This window comes from Apteryx mantelli, chromosome Z, assembly GCF_036417845.1.
Source record: "Apteryx mantelli isolate bAptMan1 chromosome Z, bAptMan1.hap1, whole genome shotgun sequence".
In the NCBI taxonomy this organism is placed as follows: domain Eukaryota; kingdom Metazoa; phylum Chordata; class Aves; order Apterygiformes; family Apterygidae; genus Apteryx; species Apteryx mantelli.
In genome coordinates, this window is record NC_090020.1 from 33779892 (window position 1) to 33793329 (window position 13438).

Sequence of the window (13438 nt, forward strand, 5' to 3'; positions counted from 1 at the left end):
ACAGGATTATTATTGTATATCATATTACATATATATCCAACTACTTACTTTCTAGACCACTAGTGTATATTGAGCAGAAGATTTTCACTGAGATAGATACAATTACCTTCTTCACCTTTCCATCTCTTCCCAGCTTCCAGTCAATTTAAGAAATGTGCATAATTCACTTTTCTTGTATTAACTTTTACTTTTCCATGTTAGATTTTATTTGCAGTTGTGAAAATTTTGACCTTTTAGATGTATGCTGTTAATAATAAATGTTGCTCAGTCTAGGTGTGTGTTCAGTAGGCAGTTTCCTATCTATGTTTTTATATGTTTAAAGCATTATGTAGGTATTCCTAAAATGTCATGTTCACAGAAAATGTTATCTGGCACTGTAAAAGATGTAGACAAATATGTAGAAATTTTTTGTTAGTTAATGTTAAGCAAAAGACTATGGGAATAAGTCTCCAGCAGCAATGTGTAGCTAAGCAAATGAAATGACAGAACCTGGGATATGGTCTGAAAGGGGCTAGGTAGTAAAGCATTTGCTTGGAAGCTGCTCCTTTTGATAACAGTACATAGAAGAAAGTGCAGATGTGTTTGAGTTTATATTGTTTTAGTACCATGAGGCCTAATTATACACAATTTATCCTCTGAGTAACTATGCTGGACTGGACCGCATGTTTGATTTTCTTAGACAAAGTTTCCCTGTGCATTTAAATGACACAGGAAAAAATTTAGCAATCCAGGGAGCATTATATACCGAGCATTCAGCTGTGTTTATGCCTGCCTTTCCCGAGGTGCTCTGAGCTGATGGAAGTGCTCCTGACATAATTTAGACCTAGAAGCTTGCCTGAATTACAGAGTCTTCTTGGCTACACTGGGAATTGGGCCAGATATTTTCTGTTCAGACAGTTTGATTAGGAAATACCAATTTCAGCAAGTATTTCATTAGTGTATATTTAAAAAAGAAAGTTAAAAAGAATCCTTAAAGAATTTTCAGTAAAACACAGACAGTCTCCTCAGCAGCTTGAAGGCTTGCCGTGTCCCCAGCTGTGGGGCAGTGCTGAAATGTACTTGGCTGGGTGGTGTTACTGGAGGGCTGGAGACTGTCCAGTGCCTGTGCCAGATCTTGGCAAATTCCAGGTCAGGGGAATCCTCCCTGTAAGAGGTGTCTTGAAAGCCAAGTTTCATTATAAGTTTTTATAAGTAAGTGTAAGAATAAGTATTCACTCATATTTTTATTAGCACTGACTAATAACAATAATACTTTAATCCATTCCTGAAGGCTACTTGGATGCAGCCTGGCTGGAGCAGTGCAGAATAGCAATGAAGCAGTAGAAACTGCAAGAAGGGTTCTTTAATGCAGCAACAGGTTCTTGGAAAGCAGCCACATGTTGGTTACTACAAACCCCACCCCACCGCAGATGCAATATATGCACCATTCCTCAACTTTCTTGTCCAAGTCAGGGAAAAAGCCTGTCTCCCATATCTGAGTCTTTTAATAATACTAGTTTTATTCCAATTTTTATGTTTGTGTAGCAGAGCAGGACATAAGCCCTCCCACAAATATTGGTACAATGTAGAAAGAAAAGAATCTTTTGGGTTTGAACGAATGAACTCCAACATTTCCTGCTAGGTTGGCAATCGTGTCAAAATATGTACAGAAAAAATACAAGCATGTTTCTAAGAGCATTGTGAGAAAGGAAAAGAGGATGGAGAGAAATTTTGCTGTAATCCTGGCAAGCCACAAAGCTGTGGATTGTCATGTCCAGTTTTTGACAGTGTTGTCAATTGTAGGTTTGTGTACTGTCATGCACATACAGTCTGTGGCATTAACCTCCCCCCACCCCAACCGCATTTTGGTGATGGATATTTTGCAACAGTTTGCTCAAGTAGTTAAGGTCTAATTCCAGACCAGATACGTCACAGGGTGCAAAACACATCTTTGTTGTGACTTCCCTGAATTTGGGCATTTTCATCATGAAACCCCTGCTTCAGGAATAGATATATCTAATTCTGGCTTGCAGGGTTCTCTTGATTGGTGTCCAGTTGGTGGTATTTGTCAAGCTGCTAATGTTGCCCAGCACCCCAACAGGCAAGAAACATGCATTTTAGTGAAGTAACTGTGTTACAAGGCAAAATGTTCTACTCCATTTGTAAAGCAAAAAAATGGACAGTCTTATTTCTGATATCACATGAAGCAACTGACAGATCACAAATCACTCCTCAAATCTTTTGACCTCTGCTACTGAAGACAGGAACATTAGTATTCTGCCTCCTACATGATTTTTACCTCTACAAAAATCTCACTAGAGTTAATAAAAATAATGTGTTGGACTTTTTATTTTACAATAAGATTTACTTTTCTGGACAAGCTGGTTTCTGGCTGACATTCCATGAAAGTCTTGTTTTCAAAAGTTTATCAGGCTGCATTTGTTCAGTTTGGTGTAGAAAGCTATTGCTATTGCCCAGCGTCAGTATACATAAGGTGAAGTGTTTTCATCAACATCAATCATCAAAATGTTGCTACTGTAATAGGTTAGAGTCATAGGATCCCTTTCTCAGTTTCACCTGATTGTTTCTTTCTCATAATTTTTCTTGGTATTTATTTTGCTTCTGTCAATATTATGCCATTACCTGGTTCTTTTCTACTGATATTCTCTCTTTAAATACCCTTGTTATCTTTTCCTTTAAAGTGAATGGCTGCTATTTTATCAGTGTAGAACAAACCCGTGATTTAGCATTCTTTATTTTTGTTGTCATCTTTGCTCATAATATCCATTTAGAGAAGCTACAAAATAAAATTTTCATCTCTTTTGGGTGTTTTCCTCTTTTCCCTTCTCCTATATTCCTCCTCTGGCAAATACTGATTTACTCTGGGTTTCTGAATGAGCTCAAACAAACATGCTCATTTTTTTTAAAATTAGAACAATAACTTCACAAGCTGCAGTGTATTGTCATGGCAAAACAGGATTGCTGTGTATGTTTAAATCATGACTGGGTCTGCACCGTTTGAATAGCATCTCTCCTTTGGCTGCTGCTGCAACTTGGAGGGGAAATGAAAAAAATTTGTTGGCTTTGTCTCTGTTCTCTTGTGAAAGTGAGCTATTTTTGTCATCTCTCGGTGATGGAACAGAATATATTTCAAAAGAGGTCTTTTGATACCCAGAGGACGCTTTCTACAGTAACACTCTGGAGAGGTTGCTTCATGCCCATGCACTACTGACATTGGTGGTCTAACTAACAGCTTTAATTAAAGACATGAAGAGTACACACCCAAAGTGAGTTCCTGGATCCACTGCAGTTGATGAGACTTCTGTCACTGACTTTGGTAGAGCCTAGTTTTCCCTCCTAATGTGTGTTCTTAATTTTCAAAGTTTGGAGATTTGGAGAAGAGATGACTTTATGATGGCAAAGTGCAATAATATATGCAGACTGCATGTAGCTACAGTAGTAATACAATGAAAATTTTATATAGTTTAATCAACATAAATTTATTTTTTGAGACAGCAGACTTGTTATGGCACCAGCCCAGCAAATCATCAGTCAGGTGCCTAATTTCATGCCTGTGACTCATCTATTGGCTTGGGAAAACTCCTATACTTAAATCTAAACACATGATCCAGTTTCTCAGGGAGTTTAACTGTATGAAGAATAGTCCTGCTCTTACTGCTATGTGGTTCTTCAATCATGTGAATGATCAATACCTGATATTGTTGTGAGTATTGTATGTGCAGCCAGCTTTCTCGTTCTTGGCAGTCCTGATGAAAGGTTTGAGAAAATTGTGAAATTGTTCTTTTCTGTGAATTTCTAATATTTAGATCATCATAACTATAATTACTCTATTACATTTGAAATATTAGGTGTTTAATTGATGGTAATGCTCCAGAGATGAAAGCGGATAAAGTTGAACTAGTAAGTAAACAGTCTGGCATCATAATAACAGTGACTGTGGATTAACTCCACAAAGGTTTAGGATGTGATCATTGCAAAATCAGAATAATGTCATTTGGGTGAAAACCTGCTTCCACGTACGTTGTTTGGACTTACCTTATCATGTTACCACCAACGCAAGTGCTGTGTGAAGTTGCACACTTTTATGCTTGAAAGGTTTTTGTCACAAAATATGTAAAATAGCATTTGGTTACTGAAGGTAAAGGGATGACTAGTTAAATACCTTTGCCCCCTCAGGGTTAAGAGTCTGGTTTGGTAGTTCAGTAGTGGACTGGACTCTAAATATATGTGTATATTTTCAAGAAAGATCTTCTAAAAGCCCCCTTGTAACCTTTCTCTTAATCATACTTTTCTCCAGGAATGTTAATAAAATTAGAGGAGACCTTACATCTACAGCTTTGTGAAAGAAGAGTTAGGGATTTGGTTTGAACATTAGAAACCTAAGGAGACAACTGTTAAGTTTGCTCCTAGGCTGCTCTTTCTGTCAAATACCCCATAGTGCTTTCACCAAGCTACTGAGGTACTGAGTGCCAATCTCCACATTTTGGGAGATGAAATGTACTATAACTACTGTGGTGGTACAAATTTCCTTTGATTTCAATGAGCCTGAAATTTCTGGGCAAAAGCTGGTTTATAATGTACTGATAGGCATTTGTGGGTTAAACTTCTGTATGTCTTGTAATATATTGACTTTGATCAGATGCTATTTCTGTCACAGCATGCTTACATGTAATTGAAAATAACAGAATTTTTGTATAAAAGCTTTGACATGACTTTACGCCTTTTCATTTGTTGATGCTAAGCAGTAGGCAACTCGTGATAAACTTGCATGCAAACTTATCAGTATGTCCCTTCCATGGCAAAAAGCAGAGCAGAAATAAAAACACACCCATTAATCAAACAACTCATTCAGCTCAGGGTGTGGTGTCCTTTTCTTTCAAATGAAACTTTAACTGTCAGAGGGAAAGAGAAGGAGTGGAGTTCTATGATGTTATCTAGGTTATTTCTATGAGTAAAATTATTAAGATAAGCAAAAGGGAGTAGTTTGTCATATAAAGATGACAGCTGCGATTAAACATAAGGACCGCAATAAGTGGGTCCAGGTAACTAGACTATCAAGTGTAGCTATTTGTTGAAATGAAACTTGCATAAAGCCTATATACTGATGGATTGAAAGTCAGATAACAAGGAAAGTAGCAAAAATCAATATCAAGGAAAAATAAATGCTTAGGTGAAAAGATAAGGGAGTCATGCTTGTTTAAAAATGAAATGTTATAAGAGGTGCAAAAATCCATCAGCCCTTCAAAAACAAATAAAATATACAGGGTTTTCTCTAGGAAGTATAATACGTAGATGCTATAATTTCCAATGTGTCCTATATCACAGAGGTTTGTTGGTAACATTTCAGAGACAGATTAAATAAAAACTCCATTTGGTATCAACGTAGTACAGAAAATAGACAGATTTTGTTAAATATTACCCTAAAAGAACAAGCACTGAGGACTTTCAGCCTATGCAATATGATCATGGTTCCATATATTTTGTGGCATACAGGACCAAATTTTGTACCAAGGCAGTTCATCGCCTTGTATTTTGTTAGTTCATTTTCATGGGAGTAAAAGTTCCTGAAAAATGTAGGTTTTCATCTAATCAGGTATTAAAACAATCTCTTTTCAAGACTACTTGAAAAATGACATACAATATTGCTATATTGATGCTCCCTTTAATATTTAACACAGCAAAGCGCTTTCGGGAAAACATAAAATCAGTTCCTGCTGTTGAAAAAATGTCATTTTACTACCTAGTGTTAATGTTACCTAGTTGTTCCAGCGTGGCAGGTGACTGACTGGGAAAACAGTTTTTAGAAACTTGGGTGAACAGTGATGTCAATATTCCATGTTGCCTCTTGGTGGTTAGAAACCATGGCTTTTCTTTGGGAATGGTTTGGGAACCTTTTGGGTGGCAACTAAGCACCAGGGCTGTTGTTTTAATTCTGTGCCTTCTGAATCCCTTTTGGGGAGTGTTTGTTTTGCCTTTGATAGAAATACATTGGGGGTTTAGCAAATTGCTTGAGTGCAGAGAAATTTGAATATTTGCTTGGGATTTTGGAGTTGTGAAAATAAGTTATTTGATGTAAATACAGTGTAAAGATGATGCCAAGTGTTTTCTGCATTCTTTTACTGCTATTATCTATGTAGTCCCTCTGCTCTCCACGTGCAATGGGAAGTTCTGTTTTGTTGGAAGAAGATTCAGTATCTGGAAAATTTACAGAGCAGGACTGTGACTGTTCATTGCTACTAGTCAGTCCTCAAAATGATAAAAAGCTTTGGAAGTGAGAAGTGTCACTATAAAATGTGTGCTTGCCTGTTCTGAATCAGGAGCGAGAGACTTCCACTGTCATGCCTCACCAAAGCCACTTTAATGCAGCAGTGGGCAGATTTCAACATTATATCTTTGACTTGAGAGACTTGTACCTCTATTACGTTTTTGAAAGGCAAACTTAATTGTGTAGTCCTTTCAAATATGATAGCTTCAGTAAATTTCCCTGAACACATTTCCCCAAATTCTAACATCTGGCAGCAATATGAGGTTACATCTGAAAAGAAGACAGGGCTCTGACACAGCACCAAGCTACAAATGGGAGCATTTTAAAAGACAAGGGTCAAATTAAATATCGCAGATGAAATTCTGGCAGCATTGCAGTAAATTAAAGTTTGGCCATAAAATATAAGGGAACCGAACTTTATTCTGAGATAAATCCTCTCAAGGATTCAGAATGTATTTTCTAACATTCTGAATTTTTTGTAATTTATACTGTTGCTTGCATTTTGCTCACTTGGGAAGTTGAAAATGTATTAGCTTTGGAGTTTTGGTTTCTAATTATTCTCTGCATTCTAAAAAACCTTAGGTCAATGACCAGTGAAGTTTTTTGCTACTTTGTATTCAGTATCAGGATCTATAGGGATCAGTTTTGATGCTGACATATGATTAGAAGCTCAAAGACATCATTTTCCTTCTAAAGTACTTTTTTTATTAACATTTCTGCTCCTTTGATGGTCACTTTAGCTAGCTGCATGGTTTTATGAACACTGATAGTGTGAATAATTAATTCAGTACACAGAGCTGTAACAATTATTTTTTTAACAGGTACATTTAAAATTTGTAGTTAACCTTTGTTGCACTAAAGGTTTATTGCTTAAAAATGTAATTCCTTTGGGAAGTATTCAAATAAAAAGCTCTAGTGCACCTTATTATATATTTAGCTTGGAGTATGGAAGATGTATTTTTTAAAATCTTTACTCTGAAAAATATTGAACCAAATTTTCTGTTGGCTTAAATTGGCAGTTTCATTTTGTAAGGGTCACTGAGCAATATATTCTCAGTGCATAACACAAGGTTACAGGTTGTGTATTTTTGATAGGAGTTATAAAATCTCTGATTTTGAGAATAGTAACTTAGCATCTATTAATTATCAAAACCATGCTTTGTCACTTTGGGGCTTAGTTCAGATATTACCTAGGAGGGAAGCGAGCCGTTGGCTGGTTCCAATCTTGGTGGCATCTGAAACTGTATTTTTTCCAAGTGGTGTGAGAGGAAAAATAATGTTTGAAGAATGGAACATTTTCCTGTGTTGGCAAAATGTAACTAAAATAAGCATCATTTCTTTCCAGCTAAGTAACCTGAAACAAGTCACAGTTGTGGATGTGTCGGCAAACAAGTTCCCTTCTATTCCAATCTGTGTACTCCGGATGTCTAATTTGCAGTGGTTGGATATTAGCAGCAACAACCTGAAAGATCTCCCACAAGACATAGACAGGTAGTTTATGTTTTAATTCATGGATATGCTCATGAACTAGCAAGAAAACCTAGAAAGCAACAAGCTTCCAAGGGATGCTGTTAATGAAAAGTCACATGAAAAATTTACATCCTGAAATGCATTAGATAGTTTGGAAATAAACTTTACCACTGTTATTACTGGAATAGGTTGGAGAACAAAACCTACATTTTCTAGCTCATTGGCAGATTGCACAGTCAATGCCTCTCCTGTACAGTTAACTAATTACACTTTCTGGTTCATTTGCCATCATATCCAGGTAGTGCTCTTTGGGAAGTACCAGAGCCATGCTCGTCCCCCAGTTTAAGTAAAGAGGACTCTCCACACAGAATTGGCAGCAGCTCACCTCTGGAGTGACCTAGATGGGTAGATGAGATAGAGCGAAATGTGAACTAAAGCACATTTACTACTGAAAGATCCTGATAAACTTTGGCAATGAAGCCAAAAAACCTTGATATGATTAAAAAAAACATTTACAATCCTCCCCTCCTATGTAGATGTATATATATACACATGCACTTTGTATTTAGAGATCCACTAGAATTAGTTTCAAAAAGTTTATGCTGATTGCTTTAAAAGGGAGTTGCTAGCCTGGGAAAGCATTTTACTATCCCCAGACCTGTTTACTCACTCTGAATTCCTCTTGTAACTTGGTTTACTAAACTTTAGCCATAAGTAAACCAAAACATGTATTAACTAGTGTTTATAAAAATGAACAAATGAAAAGGATTGTCTATTGATCTGAGAATAGAGATCCCTGAGGTGAAAGAAAGTTCATAGAAACCTCATTCATCCTTCAAATTCGTAAGACCTTTGTGACTGGGCAAGGAGACTTCTCTAGGACATTGTATAATCACAGATGTCTCTGATAGCAGGAATGAAGTCTTAATTTGTATTAGTAATTCAATTGTTCTAGCCATAATAGAGTAAAACTGCCAACTTTTTTCCAGAAAGCTTGATCAAAGATTTAACTAACTTAAAAGAGCTTTTAAAAGGATATTTTTACTTTGTGGAAAGATACCTATTCGACTTAAGGGTCATTTTTTTCCATATAACCTGTAACCTATATAAGTTTCTTTATCTGTAATATATTCCTTTTCTACCTCATCCTCTCCATTTAGAATTACCAATCCCAATATTAAAATATCATAGTCAGACCCCACAACATACATTTTTTTTCCATCTTTTGGTTCCTGAATTTTGAGATCTCTGGTGCTTATGTGGATTCTGAAGACTAGGAAATGTCAGGTTTTCCCCCAGCTGTCCAAACTGAGATTCTCATTCAGCCTCATGATGCCTGCAGTGTTGAAGAACTTCAATCATTACCATGAAGTCTGAGATGGTAATAATAATAATAATATAAAAAAAATTGGCAGTGAGCTGAATCCTTACTTAATTTCTCTTCCTGAATTCAAACAAACTATATGGGTCTGCAACACTCTTTTAGCGATAGACCCTTCTGGTCAACAAGAGAAACTTATTTCTTCAATTTGCTATGCTTTTTGTTTCCTATATATGCGAAGGAATAAATGCTCAGCCACAGATTACTATTTCATTAGGAGAAGTCAGGGGAAACAAAGGCAAAAGCAGCCCAACACGTTCCTCCACAAAACTTTGTCATTAAATTGATTTCAGTGGGACAACTTGTGAGAACCATGTGACCAGGATTTGGTCTTTCTTCTGCTCCCCACAGTACTAATTACTAGTGAAAAACAATAGATAGGAATATACTGCCTAGCACAGACATATGTTATACATAGAAAACAGCCATTGGGCAAAATTGTGAGCTGGTGACCAAGTTTTTCATTAGTTTCTCATATACCCGAGGTGAGGCTTTACATCACACTGTGTCAACGTCTTTTGTATGAAAGTGTGCAATAATTTTTTTAATCTTTTGTCTTGGGTGTTCTTCTGAGTACTCGTAACAGGTAGGCTATTAATACCTATGATGTCAAATCATGACTGAAAATGTTCATTAAAGATGATGAAAATGCTTGTGAGAGTGTGGTATGAATAATTCAGGGGAAGCCAAAGATGGAGCATGTTACTGTTTTTCTCCACAAGATTGTTTTGCTGTTTTAGATGGATGCTTCTGACTGAAATAAATACTTTAAACTATCTTTATCTTTTACACTTTTATAGGTTAGATCAACTGCAGACACTTCTCCTACAGAAAAACAAGTTGACTTATCTTCCCCGAGCCCTGGTCAATATGCCAAAACTCAGTTTGCTAGTTGTCAGTGGTGATGACTTGGTTGAGATACCCACAGCCGTCTGTGAGTCAACCACTGGTTTAAAGTAAGTAAAAGTGAGGGAGAAATGAATATGTTAAGAAAAGAGGTAGCTATGCCAAGAAGAAATAGTTTCACAAACAGCTGTTTCTACTGTACCCGGTGGCTAAATTCTGACTGCACTCATACCAGAGCCACTAGAGAGGCAGTAGAGAAACTTTATCATCTCACAGATGTGTCCCATGAGTTTAGTGATTCATGTGTTCTCTGTCATGAAACAGTGTCTTGTTGCATGTAGGAGAACACTACAAGGCCTTTTTGTCTGCATTTACAGCGATCCTATGTTTCTGCAGGTGATATTCAGGTCTTGTATCAAACCATTTGGAACTGACAGAGCAATTCATGAGATTTTAACAAGCCATATGATTAATTGGAACAATTTTCCTATTGGAAGTAACAATCATTTTATTGTTTTTTTTTTCTCTTTAGAGTGATAATACCATCAGAGATTTTTCAGAATTCTGTACACTTAATTTACACATTGTATGAGTTGTTTATATAACCATTAGCTTTTTACTCACAAGAAGCAGCTTTAGGCAATTCACAAATATGGCATAATGCACACCCAAACATCCATTGTAAAAAAGAAGTAACACAACAAAAAAATTGAGATATATATCATCAGCTAAGTGATACTGATAAAATTCCATATTGCTAGGCAATATTGTTATGATGGTGTTCATAACTGATGTGGAATTAGAGTGGTTTGTCAGAAGTTCGTAATGAAGAAATATACATACTATTGCAAAGAACAATTTACGTACATAGACTAACAGAAAGAGACAAACTGATCATTTTTATATGGAAAGTGGAGTATAGAGAAGGTGCTATTTGAAATATTTATGTGATTAATAATAGATTGCTCCTAAGGAAGCTATAATACAAAAATTAAGCACATGTTCCTTAAATTTCCCCTTTTGGTTGCTGGAAAAAATTCTAAAGCAACATTCGTATTGACCAGTGATGTTCAGAAGCTTGTTGCTTATGTACATGTGTTAATATTTTTCTCTACAGATTCGTAAGTCTTAAAGGTAGCCCAGTTGAAACTATTGTTTGTGAAGACACTCAAGAAATCATAGAAAGTGAACGTGAACGGGAGCAATTTGAGAAAGAATTTATGAAAGCCTATATTGAAGACCTAAAGGGAAGAGGTATGTGTCAGCTTCCAGTAAACTTCCTTCCAGTAAGCTTCCTTTCAGTAAACTATTTTGGATATAAGATGCAGACATACATTGTGCGCATTAGTTTTTAAGAGTACAACAATAGGCCCTTAAACTAAATGTCTCTTATGGTATTAAATAAGATTGAAAATGAAAATTTCAGATGTGTTTTGTTAAAGGTTTGGACCATTACTAGAACACTTGAAACTGAACAAACATATACAAACTTAATAGTGTGCTTGTACAGGCATTAATGTTAATTCGGTGATAATGTATTACAGTGATTAATCATATTCTCCTGACTTGCTTACCTGTCTTGGGATTTGCATTAGTTACTCTTCAGTGATTTTGAATTCCTGCAGAGACTCTTCCCCTCAAGAAGGAACACTGTGTGTATATATAAAATGCCCTTTGCCTTGATACAGTGCTCTTTAATTGATTATCTGTATCAATGTAGTAATTGTTCAACCATTGAAAAATTAGTGTAGTAAAACCATTGCTTTTGTCTTCATTGCAGAGTACCTGAAAGCTTATGTATTGCTTTCTTTTACTATTCTATTTTATATGTGGTGTAATTAAACAATCTTATACTCTTAAATATGTGGTATAATATGGCAATCTTTTGAGTCTTGTTTAGTAAAATATTATAGGAAACAAAGGAAAAATTCCCTGTGAGTCAAAATACCCATGTACGGTCTGTTTAAATCTCTTTTGAGAGAATGTGCTTTTACGGAATTAATTTTGTGAAGTTTTTTCATTCTTTTCATTATCTGTAAGTGGTCTGTGTAGTAGTCCTACAAAATCTGGTAGCAGAGAAATGTGAAGAAAGACCGCAGGATGTGATTGTGGGTGGCTGAACACTGGACCGAGTTGCCTGGAGAGGATGTGGAGTCTTCATCCTTGGAGATATTCAAAGCCTGACTGGACTTGGTCATGGGTGACCTGCTCTAGGTGGCCCTGCTTGAGCAGGGGGCTTGGGCCAAACGATCTCCAGATGTGCCTTCCAACCCCAGCTATTTTCTGGTTTTGTGGTGCGGCTGTAAAAAAGATCTTGTGTTCTGATTTTTGTTCCTTAGTTGAACATTTGATTATTTAAGCCATCTGCTTCTAAAGTCAAGTCTACTATAAAAGGAAAAATTCCAGATTCTGGTAACAGTAGCCACAGTGGTGAAAACAGGAAGAGAGAGAATGGAGAAAATCTGAGATTGTAATTTGGCTTTAGAGATATGCATGAAATGTGAGGTGGTGGAGTTTATTTATGTGCTTGTAAAATATAGAGTCCCAGGTTATGGCTGCCAGGCTGCATGAAAACCCCAGTTGGCAATGACAAGTGTATGGCAACTTTATATGCCTTTGGGGCAAAGCAGTTCAGAGAATGTGATACACTTTCCTGTCTTTCTAGACTAAACTTTTCTCTGTGCTTTTTATAAGGCTGTTTGGATCATTAATTCCTCTTGGATTTTCTGCCTCTGAGCTCTTGTGATACAGATTATGCTGATAGTAGCTTCTGAAAACTAGATCGAGAAGGAAGTAGCTGCTGTATAATATGGACGAACAGAATATCTGAAAGCTAGCACAAAAATCTCTTCTAGCACAAAAATCACTTGGACGGTACCTTTGAAACAAAACCAGACCCAGATGTTTCTAGCCAAAGACTCCATTTATTTGTACTTGTTTATATAGCTGAAATCTGATATGTATTTTTTCTCTTACAGATTCTGCTCCTTCTTACACTACGAAAGTATTACTCAGTCTTCAGCTCTGAAGATCCAAAATCTCTAAATCATTAGTGGATATCAGAATAATTCTATTGTTATCTACTTGAGTAGAAAACACTGAAGCCATAAACTGATGGAAGCACTTCAAAATAATCATGGAATTTTTCATTTTTTGCTATAATTGCTCCCAGTAACTACAGATAAAGTAAAGAATAGTAGAGCCTTCATAAGATGCTGTTTCACTTTTAAATCAACATATTTATTTTCAAGTCCACAGCAACAGGCACTGAGTTATACATAGTCCTGTTAAAAGCAAATATTCATAGTAATAAAGTTTGTATGTGCATAGTTGCCTGCAGGATCAAGACACAATATGTAGTAGTTGAAGCAGTGGAACATAAATGATCTGAAAAAAGATTTGATGTTGTAAGAAGGGAAGAATTAATTTAGCAAATGCGTGTGATCTATTCTTAAGACCAAATAAGTCATCAATTT

The 13438-nt window shown here is 36.2% G+C and overlaps 1 protein-coding gene across 1 annotated transcript in view; it reads left to right on the forward strand.

The window, feature by feature from the left end:
- LRRC2 (leucine rich repeat containing 2) overlaps positions 1–12990 on the forward strand; it is a 52190-nt gene extending 39200 nt beyond the window's left edge. The window contains exons 5-8 of the mRNA XM_013953166.1: positions 7611–7756; positions 9917–10072; positions 11080–11216; positions 12941–12990. Of these exons, the coding sequence (XP_013808620.1) occupies positions 7611–7756; positions 9917–10072; positions 11080–11216; positions 12941–12990 (489 nt within the window). The remainder of the gene's footprint in view (positions 1–7610; positions 7757–9916; positions 10073–11079; positions 11217–12940) is intronic.
- The last annotated feature ends 448 nt before the right edge of the window (positions 12991–13438 follow it).